The sequence below is a fragment of the Bison bison genome, unplaced genomic scaffold (genome assembly GCF_000754665.1).
Source record: "Bison bison bison isolate TAMUID 2011002044 unplaced genomic scaffold, Bison_UMD1.0 scf7180017864467, whole genome shotgun sequence".
Classification (NCBI taxonomy): domain Eukaryota; kingdom Metazoa; phylum Chordata; class Mammalia; order Artiodactyla; family Bovidae; genus Bison; species Bison bison.
Window position 1 is genome coordinate 27,343 of NW_011495028.1, and position 17,749 is coordinate 45,091.

The window sequence follows — 17,749 nt, forward strand, 5'->3', positions numbered from 1 at the left end:
GAAGAGGGAGACCCTGCTGCGCTGTAGCCGCTGCCGCAGCTCCTTCTACTGCAGCAAGGAGCACCAGCGCCAGGACTGGAAGAAGCACAAGCTCGTGTGCCAGGTCGGCGAGAACGTTCCTGCCCCCGGAACGGGCGAACAGCAGCAGCCGGGCCCCGCGCCGCTGCCCAGGGCCACCGGAGCCAGGGAGGCCAGGAAGGCGGCGCCGCGCCGGGATCGAGCCGTCGAGACCGCGGGCCCGCGGGCCCCCGGAGACGCGGCCAAGGCAAAGGCGAAGGCCAAGCCCACGGCCGACCCCGCGGCGGCCGCGTCCCCGCCCCGCGCGGCCCCGGGTGGTCAGGGTCGGGTAGCGGCGGCTGCCGAGGCGGAGCCCGCGAAGGAGGACCTGCTGTCCCGCTCGCTGCTTAACACGCCGGGCGACGGGCTGAGCCACGGCGGTGGCCTGCGGCCCAACGGGCAGACGAAGCCGCTGCCGGCACTGAAGCTGGCGCTGGAGTACATCGTGCCCTGCATGAACAAGCACGGCATCTGCGTGGTGGACGACTTCCTCGGCAAGGAGACCGGGCAGCAGATCGGCGACGAGGTGCGCGCCCTGCACGACACCGGCAAGTTCACGGACGGGCAGCTGGTCAGCCAGAAGAGCGACTCGTCCAAGGACATCCGAGGCGATAAGATCACCTGGATCGAGGGCAAGGAGCCCGGCTGCGAAACCATCGGGCTGCTCATGAACAACATGGACGACCTGATCCGTCACTGTAACGGGAAGCTGGGCAACTACAAAATCAATGGCCGGACGAAAGTAAGTGTGTGCTAGGGGTGGGCGCGGGGCGAGGAACGCAGTTTGTGTGTGTAAAAGGGATTTCCTTCTTGTGCAGCAACCCGTGGAGAAAACGGATATCATCCACCTACTACCGGTTCACGCACTTGGTCTAATTGTCTGGTCTTCTGTCTAAATTTAGGCTCCCCTTGAACGCTGCTGTTTTGTCTCCTCCATTACACTGTTTTAGTCGCTTCAAATGTCGCAGGAGTTGTAGCCGCGCGATGGGGATTATCGGAGTGCAACCCAGAGCAAGTGCTGGGTTCTACCTCCGGCTGATGTTTGCATCGGCTCTTCAAGTCCCCATGCGCTTTGAACCACTCATCAGACTCTGGCTAACACAGTCCAAGGTTGTGTGTTTAGTTAAGAATCTGCCAACTGACCACAAAAAGGTACATTTAAAATAAGCATGTAGGCCAAAGACTCCTTGCCTTCAGGAAGAGCTTGGCTTCTCCCCTCCCCCTCTTAGAGCTCGCATCCATCTCCCTGTCCCTACTCTTTTGAAACCCATTACTTAACAGGAGAAGAAGTATTTCCGTTTTCAGACCTCTCTGTGTAGGTAGGTTACATTTTTAGCATGGGTTTCCTTTATTTGCTTTTGTTAGTATAATGCCTTCTGTTGAAAAAGAACTGTTTAGCTTTCTGGAAAAAATACGGAATTGGATCATGAGGGAGGGCTCACTCTAACGTCTCAATTTGATGAAATCTCTTTGTTTTCTCTTGTAGATTTTTCCCTAACAGATTCTTTCATTCCTACCTGGTCTAATCCCTCTTCCCTCCTCAGTGCAGTAAATGATAAACGCTTTCCTTCTTTATACTCTCCGTTTGACTCCCCAGGTCTTAGTCTTTTCTTTGTATCCAGTTCCACTCCAGGCCACTCTACTCCACCTTCTTCCACCATCCATCTCTGTCCGATATTGTGAGTTTGAGGAGATTGTTTAAAGAGGTCATCACACGTGGGTGTTTATACACAGACACTGAATCTTCCCAGTAGTTCTTTTGTGTGTGTCGCATCATCTGTTTTGGCAGTCATTATGTGTGACTCAAGGCTGAGCATAGGCAATAAGGAAAGTTCTAAACATGAAAATTCGGTGAGAAAATACAATATAAAGTCGAATTTGTGAACTGCTGCTTCGCTGTTGGATGAAGGCACACGTCTTAATATCATACAGTCTCAAAGAAAAAAGTTGAACGCTTACTAAACTTTAAGCTGGAAGGAAAAAAGGGCCTGATTAAACCTCAACTTTGGTCTTTAATGAAATTTTCATTTATATGCGTGTATATTTTTCAACTTTATTATGGACCAAATGTGAATATAGTCATGAACTCTAGAGCAGGAGCAGCTTGAAGGTGTATTAATGTAACAGTGCAAAACTGACCCAAGTATGTATGTGGTTGGGGCACAAGCTTAATGTGAAGTCATGAAAAAGATAGTGTCCTAAATCTTCCTTGAGCTGCTTTCCTTAGTTAATTTAGCTTTCCAAATTAAGCTAAATCCTCTTCTCTCCGATCTTCCTGTTTTTAACTGTCCTTCTCAGGGAAGGAATAGCAGTCAGCCCAGCTGTTACAAAAGTGTCTCCTAATGGGAGGCTGTTAGAAAAGAGCTACCCCCTTCCTGGGAGTGCATGTGGCTGAAGGGCCATTGAGGTTTTAAATCACCTGACTACACAGATCATGTGAAGGAAGGATGGATTTTAAACTCTTGAGATTTGATCTTAGGCTTGCTTACCTTAATTTTAGAGACACAGTTTCAGGATCTGTGAATAGTCTCAGGGACTCCCTTTCATTGTACTTCTTGGATGAGAGAGGTTTTGGTAATCTTGTTGGTGTGTGATTTTAAGCATTCCTAAAAGAAATTGAAGATGCTTACTTTCAGGAATGGGAAGGTAGTCAAAGTACCAGCCACCATATAATTAGCACTTAGTGTTCTGTTACCAGATTAGGCTCAATACAGACATGGTCACAGTAATTTTAATCCTATGAAGTAGGTAGTATTATTCTTACTTTATGTTTGAGGATGTTTTAGCTTCTAGCTGGTGAAGACCTACCACTTAAAATAACCTAGCTGGGATTCAAACTTAGGTCATTCAGACATCAAGCCTGGTGCTTTTTCTACCATACTGGATATGGGGAGGATATTAAATGAGAAGATACAGATTGCTTAGCACACTATTGGAACTAAAATTTGGTGTACATATTTTGTGAGAGCATTAGCCTTGTATGTGAATAATTGTAGTTTATATTAGCACTATATAAACAGTTTTAATAGGTGACTATACAGTATTTGTTTCAGGTAGTGACTGAAAAGCCAGTTAAATTTATCTGCCTCATCATGCTTATTTCAGAATCTCTCTCTCTCTTTAAAAAAAAAATTAGTTTTGGCTGTGCTGAGTCTTCATTGCTCTGCGGGCTTTCTCTGGTTGTGACGAGTCGGGGCTACTCTAGTATTCATTGCTGTGAATTCGCTTGTTGCAGAGTATGGCCTCTGGGGTGCGCGGGCTTAGTTGACCCATGGCATGTGGAATCTTTCTAGACCAGGGATCAAACCTGCATCCCCTGCATTGGCAGGCAGATTTTTTAACCACTGGACACCAGGGAAGTCTGTTCGGTGTAACTCTTAAGAGAGGCATAATATATATGGGTGCTGGATATTCAGAACGAATAACAGCAGCAATTTGATTGCAAGAGAGGGTCTTCAGTCAAGTATTTTATTATCCTTTACAACATTATGGTGACTCCGAAAGGTACTTGCCTTGAATGTGTGGTATTTTTCTCAGATTTTCACAGCAGCTCTGTAAAATATTTAGGTTGTTGGTGTATTATACCTGTTTATAGATTAGAAAAGTGAGCCTCAGAAAAGTTAGGTCATTTGTTGGAAATCCTGCAGCGTGTGTGTGTGTGAGTGAGTCTCTCAGTTGTGTCCGACCCTTTATGATGCCTTGGACTGTAGCCTGCCAGGCTCCTCTGTCCGTGGGATTCTCCAGGCAAGAGTACTGGAGTGGGTTGCCATTTCCTTCTAATCCTGAAGCATACCAGGACTTAAATTCAGGTTTTCTGACCAAGATTTTATATTCTTCATTTACATTATCTGTTCTGTATGGTCTTTGTATATGTCAGGGCGTGCTGATGAGATGATGTATAACTTATAATTGGCTGTGGCTCTTTTGGTATTTTTTTCAATGTCTCCCAAGTTTCTGCTTCCGGTATGCTTATCTGGCCACTGTTTGTCCAGCTACTTTAAAAGAGGAACTGGAAAGGAAGGATGAAAAAAGTACAGGAACATGAAGGAGAAAAAAAGGAACATGATTGTAGTCACTGAGTTCCAGTTTCCATTTTCTCTGGTCCTTTCTTGGAATTTTCTTCCTTTCTGCCCTTAAACTGCCCTTTAATCCTTTAATTAATGGATTTTAATGCTTTTTCATACCCTTTCTTTCGTCAAGACGACTTGCTGTGGTGTCCAAGAGGAGGGAATCATGGCCAGCTGATTGTGAAGGGTAATGTTGTGTGGGCTACAAGAAATCATAGGTTCCTTTAACTTGTGGGGTAGAGGAAGAATAATTCAGAGGAATGCAAGTCCTGGGGAAACGAGGAACTGTTCAGTAGGAGCTTCTTAACCACTCTGAAGGAAACCATTTGCCTGTTAAAACTGCCAGGATCGTATACGTATTTTTCTAATTTTGTCTAAAGCTTACTCTAAGGAATGATAAAACAAGACCATTAACCAGCAGATTGTATTCCTGAGATTTTCCACCAGTCCCACAATTAATTGGGCAGCTCTAGCTGATGATGGCACCCCACTCCAGTACTCCTGCCTGGAAAATCCCATGGACGGAGGAGCCTGATAGGCTGCAGTCCATGGGGTCGTTGAGGGTCGGACAGACTGAGTGACTTCACTTTCACTTTTCACTTTCATGCATTGGAGAAGGAAATGGCAACCCACTCCAGTGTTCTTGCCTGGAGAATCCCAGGGACGGGGGAGCCTGGTGGGCTGCCGTCTATGGGGTCACACAGAGTTGGACACGACTGAAACGACTTAGCAGCAGCAGCTGATGATGGCTTTTAGAGCAAAGGACCGACCTGATCCTTTATCATCACTACTACAGAGATGTGGTGTCAGTCCTTTTAGATACTACAAAGAAAACCAAACAAAACTGCAGTGTGTGGGCTCAGTAGTTGGGGTTCCCTGGCTCTAGAGCGTAGACTTAGTAGCTGTGGTGCATGGGCTCAGTTGCTGTGGGGAATGTGGCTTCCTCCTGGATCAGGGATCAGTGTCTCCTGCATTAGCAGGCAGAGTCTTTACCACTGAGCCACCAGGGAAGCCCCTGAAAGAATAGTCTTAATAGGTTATGACAAACAAGTTCAACTTTGTAGGAAATAGTTTTGTATGGTGAAGTAGTTTACATATAGGGTTCAGTTCAGTCGCTGAGTCGTGTCTGACTCTTCGCAACCCCATGAATCGCAGCACGCCAGGCCTCCCTGTCCATTACCAACTCCCGGAGTTCACTCAGACTCACGTCCATCGAGTCAGTGATGCCATCCAGCCATCTCATCCTCTGTCATCCCCTTCTCCTCCTGCCCCCAATCCCTCCCAGCATCAGAGTCTTTTCCAGTGAGTCAACTCTTCGATTGACATGGCCAAAGTACTGGAGTTTCAGCTTTAACATCATTCCTTCCAAAGAAATCCCGGGGCTGATCTCCTTCAGAATGGACTGGTTGGATCTTCTTGCAGTCCAAGGGACTCTCAAGAGTTTCTTTAATTCTAAAGGAGTTTCATTTTAAATTAACAGATTGTTGTTTAAATGTGTATAACTCTTCCCTTATCTACTATCTAATAAGCCTCAGAAACGTCCTGAAACACCTTAGTCACCCAGGAGGAGGCCATCTGAACTCAGAAGGATAGTGGACTTTGTGCTGCGATGACACCTGGGTTGGATCCTGGATCTGCCAGTGTTTCTGTGTCCTTGAGCCAGTTGCTTAAGCTTTCTGAGCCTCAGTTACTCCATTTGGAAAATAGTGTTAAATGATGCCTGCCTTTTCTGTCTCTCAGGCTTCCTGTGAGGAGTGTGTATAATCAAGCCTGTAAAAGCACTTTTTAAATTGTAAAGCACTATGCAAAACTCTTTAACTTTTCTTATTAAAAAAAATTTCTCCTTTTCTGATTTCTTTCTTTAAAAGAGTTCTGTGCTTTTCTTGTCTTTCCCTCTTTAATAAGCTGGAGGAAAAAAAGACTTAGAATGATCACCCATTTTTGACTTCCCCCTACACACACACACACACACACACACACACACAGATACACACACACACTCTTTTTTAAAGAGAGGAAGTAAGTCCCGGAGAGGTAAGTGACTTGTTCAAGGTCAGAGGGCTGGTGAGTGACAAAACTGACTGACTTTTTGACTTACTTCATTCTTGTATCTGCAACTTGATGCCGCATCTCCTATAAAAGTTAACTATTCCCACTTAACTAATTTTGGCGTGTTTTGTGCCATTTTTGAGGCTATGCTTGAACATTTATGACTTCCTTCTCCCTTTTATTCCCATCACTCTACGGTTTGTTTGGCTTATCTTATAGTCTAGTTAAACTTTCCTCCTCTCTCTAACTCCTCCCTGACCACCCTAGGTGTTCTTTATCCACCTCTTTTTTTTTGCTCTGCTGTTAAAGCCGTTTTCCCTGAAGCAGGCCTACTGTCTCTCACTTCCTTAGTTGGAACTGTCTTCCTGCTCTGTGTTTCTGATTTATGTGTTCATTCTCTGCTTTCCTTTCCCCCTTTTCCCCTATCAGGCATGAAATCTGTCTTTGTTCATCTTCTAGCACGTTTTCTGAAGCCTGAGCCTTCCCAGTATGCCTTTGGATTGATGTTATCAGCTTAGTTGTTTTTATTTAATTTTTCTCTTTAGGCTTTTAAAGCAGCACCCACTGTTTCAGTCTGCCTTTCATTTGCACACATTCCTGGACAGCGTTTCATAGATGCATTTTAATGCTGCGTTTGTATTCTACCTCCCTTTCCACTTTGCCCTGTGTCTGCACTTGAAACATTGTTTGTGACTACAGGATGGCCTTCAGATCATATTGAACCATATTCATAGCTTGTCTTTGACTCTTTCTGTTCCAGCTAAAAACTTTCCATTCTAAGAAACAGTTTAAAAAAAAACTGACAAATGATTAACCAAAGTCTTCCCTTACTTTGGTTTGTTTCATACCATATTTCTTAATCCAGACTCTTTATTTTCAGAACCAAGTCACAGTTTTTATTTCTTTTTTAAAAGCGTGCTTATTTCTTTTTGGCTGTGCTGGGTCTTGGTTCTTGCACCCGGGCCTTCTCCAGTTGTGATGAGCAGGGGCTTGTCGTAGCTGCGGTGCGTGGGCTTCTCACTGTGGGAGTTTCTCTTGCTGGGGAGCACGGCTCTAGAGAGTGCTCAGCAGTTGCGGTGCAAAGCTTCGTTGCTCCGCAGCATGTGGGATCTTCCCAGATCAGGGATTGAATCCATGTCCCCTGCATTGGCAGGTCGATTCTTAACCACTAGACTCCTAGGGAAGCCCCACAGTTTTATTTCTGAAGAGCTTGGATAGTATCTGTACCCTTTATCTGTTTGCTCATAGAAATCACTATAAAATTTTCTTAGGTTTGGATTTTTCATTTTCTTTATTTAGTGTCCCCAGTCGTTTTCTTTTCCAAAGCAAAATACATGTACTCTTGGCTCCTCCTTGTCATATTCTCTGAGTCCCGTCTTGATAATCTTTTCATTTGTTTGTTGATTCACCAGATAATATGAAGTAAGTACTTTCTATGCACAGGTGCTATCCTCAGGGCTAGGAGTACCTGAACAACGGGAACAAAAATGCCCCCATTCTCATGGAGCGTAAATTCCCCTTGAGGTGTGGGGTGGGGAGAGGGAGTTAATAAAGAGATGTGTAAGTAAGTACATGATATGTTAGATGGTAAACATTAAGACAAGAAATTGAACTGGGTAAGGACCGAGTGATGATCAAGGCGGGTATTTTTTTACATAGGATTGGTTAAATGATATATTTATAAAAGACTTGAATGAGGTGAAGGGGGCTGGGTTCTAGGGAAACATGGGAGAAGAACATTCCAAGTAAAAGTATTAAATAGCCAGAACAGTGACCCTGACGTGAAACGTGCTTGGTGTGTTTAGAAAACAGTGAGGAGAAAGTCACTGCAGTCACAGTGGAGGGAGAGGGGGAGGGGGCATGATAGACGTGGTCAGTGAAGAGGGGGCTGGGAAACAGGGTCATTTATGGAATATTTCGACTCTAAGCCATGGCGAGAGCCCTGGGTTCTATCCTGGGTGCTGTGGAAGGCCACTGGAGAGTTTGTTCTGGAAGATCTTGGTGGCTGCTGGGTGAGAGTACACACAGAACCAGGAAGGAAATTCTTGCAGTAGCCTTGGCTCTAGGAGGTGGTGGCTTTCGTTAGTAGCTGCAGACCTGCGAAGAATTAGTTGAATTCTGGGTATATTTTGAAAGTAGAGTCAGTGAGATTTGTTTATGGATTAGATGGAGGAAGGAGAGAAAGGAAGGAGTTGAGGACGTCTCCAGGTTTTGGCTTGAGCAATTGGAAGGAAATAATTACTGTTTTATCTTGCTCTGACTCTCCTGCATTTCTCCTCTTGCCCCACTTTTTAACCTTCCATTTATAGCAGAAATTGTTGACACTTATTTCGCAGCCAAAGCCAGAAGAAAAAAGTTCCATGCTCTACTCCACATTCCTTTAAGCTGGCTGTGCTCACTGCTACCGCTGCTGACCTCCCAGCGCCATCCTCCCCTTTCCAGAGGCTTTCTGGCATCTTCACCCTGTGCTCCACGTGCCCGCCCTGGGGCTGCTGTGGGATCCTTGCAGGACGTTTTGAGGTGCTTCTGGTGCTGTCCACAAGTAGGGTTGTGCTCACTCAAGATGGCTTGTAGATACAGATCCACGTAAAAAGAATTGTATAGATTCTGAAATTTAGGGAAAATTGTAGAAAATTGGATGGTTCAACGTGAGAGACAAGCATGCTGCTGCTGCTGCTAAGTCGCTTCAGTCGTGTCCGACTCTGTGCGACCCCATAGACGGAAGCCCACCAGGCTCCCCTGTCCCTGGGATTCTCCAGGCAAGAACACTGGAGTGGGTTGCCATTTCCTCCTCCAGTGCGTGAAAGTGTAAAGTGAAAGTGAAGTCGCTCAGTCGTGTCTGACTCTTAGCGACCCCATGGACTGCAGCCTACCAGGCTCCTCCATCCATGGGATTTTCCAGGCAAGAGTACTGGAGTGGGGTGCCATTGCCTTCTCCGGAGAGACAAGCATAGATTTAGATTAAACTTCAGAATAAAATTAGGAACAGAACATCTTCATTTAAGCCTGCTGTTGGAAGTAAAGTCACTGTAGAAAATTGAGGGAGAATGACCATAAAATATCAAAAGTAATTCCTGATATATTGGTGCAAACAACTATTTTCTGCCTTTTTGCTTCCCTTCTCTCTCCTCTCAGTACATTTGTGAGTTCTTTGACTGCTTTATGCTCCCACAATTCAGATCTTCCACATTCCTTTGCATCTAGCTTAAGTCCCGTTCCCCATCCCCGTTGTCTCCCTCAACTCTGAACCTCCATTGATCTTGCTTTTCTCAAAAACTGTATATATCTTTTATTCCTGAAGTATCTTCTTCAGAAAGTTCTAAGGACAAGGCACTGTTTTATACTCTTCTGTCTTACACAAGACAGAAAACCTTTCATTGTTCTTGTTATTTATTACTCACATGTTAACATTGAGTGAATTGCCCTCAACCTGTACCTCTCTCCTCTGCTGCCCCTCTTTCCATGTCATCTGACTACAGTCAGACTTTTTGAAAGTCTATGAGCATTTTCAGCCTATTGTGGTCAACTCTCCTTTCTATGCTTACTATGCTATTTCTAGTCCCTATTTTCCAGATAAAAATAACCCAGGCCAACATGGCCTGAACTATTTTTAACTGCAAGTACTGGGAGAAAGTTCTGAAAGTGAAATGAAGTTATAGCCACTGTGGTAGAACCCTACACATCCATGAATCTCATGGGGAAAGGCATGTACATCTCTCCTCCTTCAACCCCCAGTGAGAATCCCCAGGGAACATGTGTCACTTTAGAACAAAGCTACATAGTAGACGTGACATTGAAAGTGACCTGTCACACGCTCCTCTTGAAGCTTGTGCCTAGCAAGCTGACACAGAGCTCATCATGTTTATACCATGGGATTGATGTGCAAAATAAGTTTTTCAAGAGCAAAATTATCATAGTTTTGATTTGGTTTTAGTATTTGGTAATTTATTCAGAATTTCGGATCACATTAAAGGAGGTTTAAGAGTTTTTTTTTTTTTAACAAGAGAAGGCATGAGTGAGTTAAACAAGATGAGAAATATTTCTTTATGATCAGAAAATCTGTGGGTTTAGCCACGTTCATGTGTTTAGTCAGCTTCGGGGAGACGGTTGATTTGCTTGTGTTAAAGGGGGCGGTGCACATGATAGAGACTGCGGTATAAAGGTCATTTGAGTTTGGTCTTGAAGTGCATTCATACATTTTATGCTTAAAAAGAATTTCACTTTCCAATTTTGCTTAACTGTGGTATTTAAAATGTATTTTCATTCTCTGAGAACAATTTTTTAGGTGGAAGAAAGAAGCCAGAAGATGTACTATTTCACCACAGATAATACGTGTGCAAAGAATGGGCATAGTTGTGGATGATTACATCCAGAGTATTTGGAATCAAATCTCTAAAAAAAAATTTCAGCTAAAAATCATGTACAGTAATAAAATAGCACCCTCTATAATAGTTTACAGGGTTTTTTTCCCCCAAGATGATTATATACACTTGTTTGTAGCTTTGTTTTGTATCTGGACCCCTTTAGGTATCTAATGGTAGCCATGCACCTTCTTATTCTAAAAATGAACATACATGCCTGTTTTGCTTATACTAAAGCCTATCCATAGATCCTATAGTAAGAATCTCTGTTTTAAGACGAGTTCTAAAGAACAAAACAAAACATTTTTAAGCATTTCATGTCTGGTTATGGTTTATTCGGTTGCTGTTGTTGCTCCATGTCCACAGAACTATGCTTTGAATCCCCTCCCCTATCCCATGATAATAGTCAATTTAAGTTATAGAGACCCAGATAAAGGATCTATATTATAACTTAAATCTAGTGGTGTATTTCCGACATGACTGAAGCGACTTAGCAGCAGTATTGGTGTATATGTACAGACTTCTGAAAGATGTTTGCCTTGTACTGTCTGGCTGTAAAACAGAACAGAATTAACTGGTGTGTACCAGGATGGAAACCATGACCTCAGCAAGAATGCCTTCCCAGAGGACATACCTCCACAAGCACGTCTGCTAGGTTATCCTTGCTTTAGAGTTTTGGACGTGCAGTTTTGGCATAAAAGACTGAGGTTATTACCAAAAAATAATACTGGATTATGATTCTTTCTCTTCTTCTTTCCCTTTACACTTTACACTGTCTTGTTTCCTACTCCCACTGAATACGTTCATGTATATTTCACTTTTTTTTTTTAACTTGTAACTGGCATGTCAGTAAGATTAAATCTGAATTTTTTAAAAAATAGAAACTGTGGTAGTAATAGAGCACTAGGGCTGGGAGTGGGGAGCAGTACCCTCATAACAAAAGTGAAACTAGGACTCATATTGGTTGGTTTTGTTTTTATTAAAAATAGATCCTATAACTGTTAGATTTGAAGGATCTCTTGATAGTTTTGGTAGAAAATATCTTAAAGATGTGTGAGAATAATTTGTCCATCTTGTTTTGAGGAACTGTGCTTTGGTGTTGCATAATAACTGTGAACTTGGTCTCTGATATATAAAGATTCTCTCAGGTGTTTCTTTGTCTTAGAAGTGTCTGGGGACAGGGGTGACTGCTGATAGAAGCCAGGAGTGGGATTCGGACCTGCTCGCAAAGCAGTGCTTGTCATTGGGCTCTCTGAGCCCTGAGCAAGTCACTCAGCACCCCTCCCAGCCTCTTTGTCTCTGAAATGGGAATAATGCTGACCTGATTAACAGGAGAAATGTTGAATCATTGGTGATTGTAAGAAGCTTCTTTAAAAGGTGACTGACTGTCTCGCTCTCTGCAGTGCCTGTTTGATCACTAAGCCTTGGTCTTGGCTCTCCTCAACTCTACACCTTTGCCCGCATTCATTGTGTTGGTAAACCTTTCTTGTTCATTTGCTTAGTCGTGTCTGATTCTTTGCGACCCCATGGACTACAGCACACCAGGCTTCTCTGTCCTTCACCATCTCCCCGAGCTTGCTTAGACTCATTTCCATTGAGTTGGTGATGCCATCCAACCATCTCATCCTCTGTTTTCCCCTTCTCCTGCCTTCAATCTTTCCCAGCGTCAGGGTCTTTTCTAATGGGTCAGCTCTTTAAATCAGATGGCCAAAGTATTGGAGCTTCAGTTTCAGCATCAGTCCTTCCAGTGAATTTTCAGGGTTGATTTCCTTTAGGATTGACTGGTTTGATCTCTTTGCTGTCCAAGGGACTTAGCATCATCTTAACATCACATATTCAAATTCAGTTTTAGATTAACAATTCTTAACTTGCTTTTAATGAGATTCATATGTGCCTGCTAAGTCTCTCCAGTCGTGTCCGACTCTGTGGGACTCCATGGTCTCTAGCCTGCCAGGCTCCTCTGTCACTGGGATTCTCCAGGCAAGAATACTGGAGTGGGTTGCCATGCCCTCCTCCAGGGGATCTTCCTGACCCAGGGAGTGAACCCGAGTCTCATGTCTCCTATGTCTTCTTCATTGGCTGGTGAGTTCTTTACCACTGAGCCACCTGGGAAGCCCTTTTAATGGGATACCAGAACCATATTTTTAATTAAAAGAAATCTGTTGTTACTTAGGCAGTTGGCTCATAGCCTTGGCATTGTGGAAACAGACTGGTCAGTTGATAAGGGCACCTTGAACTGAAGGAAGTTCAGTTCAGAAGTTGTGTTATGTCATGGGTAATGAAATAACTCAGTCTGAAGACACCTGTATCAAAGGCTCTTTCTCTCCATGTTCTCCCCTTTAGCAGAATGAAGTCAAATGGCAATGGATATTTTATTTATAATCATTAACTGAGTCATTTAAGGTGCACTTAAAAAATTGAAACCTTTAGATGTTAATTTTAGAGGTAGTCATGCATACAAATGAGCAAGTGCCTATAAAGTGATTGGATCATGTCTCACACAAATAAATTTATACTTATTTTATAGTTATTATTGATATAAACATAGGTTAGATCATTTTGTAATTTGTTGACAGTATTTATCTTATGTGCCATATAGGCTATGGGGCTTTTAAAACAGTCTGAGAAGGTAATTCTTCCTTCTCTAAAATAATGAGGGGGGTTTTTGGAGTAAGCTATTTTTCAGTCATGCTTTATGTCTTTTTTACCTTTAGTAATATTATTTTTTGGCTATTATCATTTTGTAGAATTACTTTGGTGTCTGCACTGTTGAATTTGACTCATAATAATTGTGCTTCTAGTGAAAAATGCATTTTAAGAAGCTCATGTTATCCTCGATTTAAAAAATTGCTTATATTTTTCATATTTTTTCCTAAAATTGATCATTTTTAACAGTTGGAACATGAAACCAGTAAGATATGAACTATTCTACTTACATATTATAGGAAATAACTTTTTTATGTTGACACTAGACAAAATTATTTGTTTACAAATAAAGCTTATTTGGAATAGAGAATTGAGAGGAGAGTGAAGTTAAATTGCATATGTCCATAGCTGTACTTCTTTTTTAAAGAAACATATGCTATCTAGATATAGAAGAGTGATTTCTTTGAATTTTACAGTACTTTTTATAATTTAATATATTTAGATTAAATACTTCATAATTCCGTGCTTGCTATCTTTCAGTTTAGAAATTGCTGTATATCTTAACTGTAAAGATCTTACATATGAAAGAAAGATTGCTGCTTTGGCACTTTATATGTTGTCTGATAATAAAAATAATGAATTGCTTCAAAATACATGAAGGCAAAACTAATAGAATAGAAAGGGACAGTAGATAAAAATTATAGGTAGAGATTTCAATACTTCGTTCTAGTAATTGTTAGAACCAAGCAAATAGATTATCAGCAAGCATGTATAAAATATTTGAACACTGTCAGTCACCTTGACCTAATTGACAACTATTGAACACCCCTCAAAATTACAGAATAAAATACTTGCTTTGTAAGCACACATGGGGAATAGGCCCTGTACTGCTGCTGCTGCTAAGTCGCCTCAGTTGTGTCCGACTTTGTGCAACCCCGCAGACGGCAGCCCACCAGGCTCCCCCGTCCCTGGGATTCTCCAGGCAAGAACACTGGGGTGGTGCCATTTCCTTCTCCAATGCATGAAAGTGAAAAGTGAAAGGGAAGTCGCTCAGTCATGTCTGACTCCTAGCGACTCCATGGACTGCAGCCTACCAGGCTCCTCTGTCCCTGGGATTTTCCAGGCAAGAGTACTGGAGTGGGGTGCCATTGCCTTCTCCGATAGGCCCTGTGCTGAGCCATAAAACAGGTCTCAGTGGACCTGAAAGGATTGAAGTCATTTAGAGGCTATTCTTAGACCACAGAAGAATTAAGGTAGAAGTGAGATTGCAAATCTCATATATGTGGAAATTGAAAAACATATTCCTAAAAAGTCTATAAGTCAAAGAAGTAATAGATGTAGACATAGAGGTCAATGGGCAGGAATAAGAATCTAGAAATAGACTCACATTGAAAAATATCAGTTGGTTTTTTGTTGTTGTTTACAAAAACACTAAGCAGGATAGTATTTTTTTTAAATGAATGGTTTTGGAATAGGTGGATATCTATATGGAGAAAGTGAACATGACCTTTACGTCACTTCATGCACAAAGAGTTAAGTCAGAGTGAATCACTGACCTTAATGTAAGACAGATATTTTTAAAAGAAGATAAGAGAAAATCTTTATGACCTTGAGATAGGCAAATTTCTTAAGGCAAAAAAAAAGATGAACCATAAAAGAAAAAAACTGACAAATTGAACTTAAAACATTAAAGCAGTTTGCTTATTGAAAAACACCATTAAAAAAAAAAAAAGACAAGCCCTTTTAGGAGAAAAGGGTTTTATATAATATGTTTTATATATATAGAACATATCTGACATAAAATAATAATATGTTTTATATTTATAAAACATATCTGACAAAAACTTTTATCTGTAATAAAGGAAACTTTCATTAAACTCAATAACAAGGAGGGAAACAGCCCAACAGAAAAATAGGCAAAAGATTTGAAGGATAATCCACAAAAGAAAATATGGGAATGACCTAGTACTTGAAAAGATTCTCAACATCATTGGTTATTAGGGAAATGAAAATTAAGGCACAGTGAAAAAGCACTGTACATACACTATAAAATGGCTAAAATTTAAAATACTGACGATACCACCTTTTGGCAAGGATATGAAACAGCTGGAATCCTTATACACTGATCATTCATTCATCACTTGTAGGGATACAGAGTGGTATGACCACTTTGGGCAACAGGTCAGCCACTGCCCCAAAAGTTAAATACATATAGACTCATCATATGACCTTAACTAAGTATCTAAGGATTTCACTTGTAAGTATCTCCTAAGAGAAATAAAAACATATCCAAAGATATGAGTGTTATTCATTATCATCAAAAATAGCAAACAACCCAAAATGTCCATTATCTGGTGACTGGATAAATAAAATGTGGTACATCATACATTGGGATACTCTTCAGCCATAAAGTGAACTACTCTTTTATGCAACAACATGATGAATCTCAGTAGCATTGTGCTCAGTGAAAGATTGTACCATAAATTATTTAGCTCCTTGTGATCAAAGTTTGGGTTATTTCTAATTTTTTGCTATGACAATTCTGCATCAGATATTCTTAAGGGGAACCTTGTGCATTTTAGTAATGTTTTTATAAGAAAAATTTCTAGAAGTAATAATAGAATTGCTGAGTTGAAGATTTTTATTTACTTACATTGCCAACATTTATTTAATGTTCATTATGTACCACACACTATTATAAGTGCATGGTACATAATACTCCTTCTACCCAGGTTTTCTTGTTTAATTTTTACAATAACTGTATGAAGTATAGGTACTATTATTTTCCTTATATTACAGTTGAGGAAACTGAGGCACAGATTAAAAAAAAAAAAAAAAAAGTTCCAAGTCACACAGCTAGGGACTTACAGAGCCAGGGCACAAAGTGGGATGGTCTGACTCCAGAGCTTGACCTCCTACATACGACATGTGAAGTAGTTTTCTATTTATGCATGTTTTAGGGGAGTTGTATTTACTTTTAGGTTTCCTGCTTGAACTTGCACTATGCATTACAGAAATTTCTTAATTTTAAAACACTGGGGATAAGGCAAGCCTTTCTTTTTCCTTACTGAAATAATTTCAGAAATGCACTATTGGAATGTTGTTTAAGATAGACAAAATCATATTCACAAAAAATACCAATTGTTCACTTCAAGGAACACTGTTTTTATAGTGTACAAACATAACGTACAATTCTTTGGACAGGTTAGTTTTTTCATGTAGATCATAAAAGATATTGGTCAAGTAGTAAAATTAACCTTTACTTAGATTTTTGTTCAGTCATGCTGCTGCTGCTGCTGCTGCTAAGTCGCTTCAGTCATGTCCGACTCTGTGCGATCCCATAGACGGCAGCCCACCAGGCTCCCCCAGGATTCTCCAGGCAAGAACGCTGGGGTGGGTTGCCATTGCCTTCTCCAATGCATGAAAGTGAAAAGAGTCGTGCTGGATGGTAGCACACCGGGCCTCCCTGTATCTCGCCATGGGGAGGCCTGGAGTGCTCCATTTTCAAATAGGCCATATATGCAGAAGATGTAGTTCCTTTAAGTGTGTAAGCTTTGCATTGGAATCGTGTTAATGTCAGCAACCCACTATAAATCTTCTGAATCAGAAATTTTGAATCCTAGGTGAAGGCCAGACAACTTCTTAAAACTGAATAGAGTTTCTAATTCATTTTTGGGTCTGAGAAAACTTATATAAGGTATATTCTTGATCAGTAAGAGAGATTTAAAAAAATGTGACATGTCATATCTCAGATACCCAAGGGACATTTATTAACTATTCTAAATATCTCTTAACAACCAATATGTTAGCAAAGAAAAGAAGTCTTTTGTTGATGAAAGCAGCTGGTTTACATTTCCTTGATTATATTAATCCCATAAATTAATGTTCTCATCTTTTTTCTCCCAGGGCTTTTACAAGTAGGTGATGGTATCTGCCTTCACTTGGTCATCACTTATTTATTCCTTAACCTACTTGTAACATGACATGTGCTTTCAAGTGATGTTCTAAAAGGAAGGAATGTTTTTAAGTTATTACTCCTCTATTATATGAGGACCTGTCCTTTGCTCTCTCTTGCCTTTATTCTCCTTTGTTACTCTGTAGCACTTGACTGGAGGGCATGTGATATAACTGGTGAAGAATGAAGGGTTCAGTCAGAATGCCTGGATCCTAAGCCCTCCTCTGTCATTGGTTAGTTGTGTGATGCTACCAAGTTACCCACCTTGTTTTCACATTTGTTTCATGGGATAACAGTAGTACTCATGTCGTGATTTTGGCGAGGACTAAATGAGCATGAAAGCATGAAAGCAAGAGTATCTCAAGAAAATTAGAGATACCAAGAGAACATTTCATGCAAAGATGGGCTCAATAAAGGACAGAAATGGTATGGACCTAACAGAAGCAGAAGATATTAAGAAGAGGTGGCAAGAATACACAGAAGAACTGTACAAAAAAGATCTTCATAACCCAGGTAATCACGATGGTGTGATCACTGACCTAGAGCCAGACATCCTGGAACGTGAAGTCAAGTGGGCCTTAGAAAGCATCACTACGAACAAAGCTAGTGGCTGT

General features: G+C 41.4%; 1 protein-coding gene across 1 annotated transcript in view; it reads left to right on the forward strand.

Moving 5' to 3' along the window:
- The first annotated feature begins 6 nt into the window (after window positions 1–6).
- Window positions 7–17,749, forward strand: part of EGLN1 (egl-9 family hypoxia-inducible factor 1) — a 62,722-nt gene continuing 44,979 nt past the window's right edge. Inside the window, exon 1 of the mRNA XM_010860513.1 lies at window positions 7–799. Coding sequence (XP_010858815.1) covers window positions 512–799 — 288 coding nt within the window. The 5' untranslated portion in view covers window positions 7–511. The remainder of the gene's footprint in view (window positions 800–17,749) is intronic.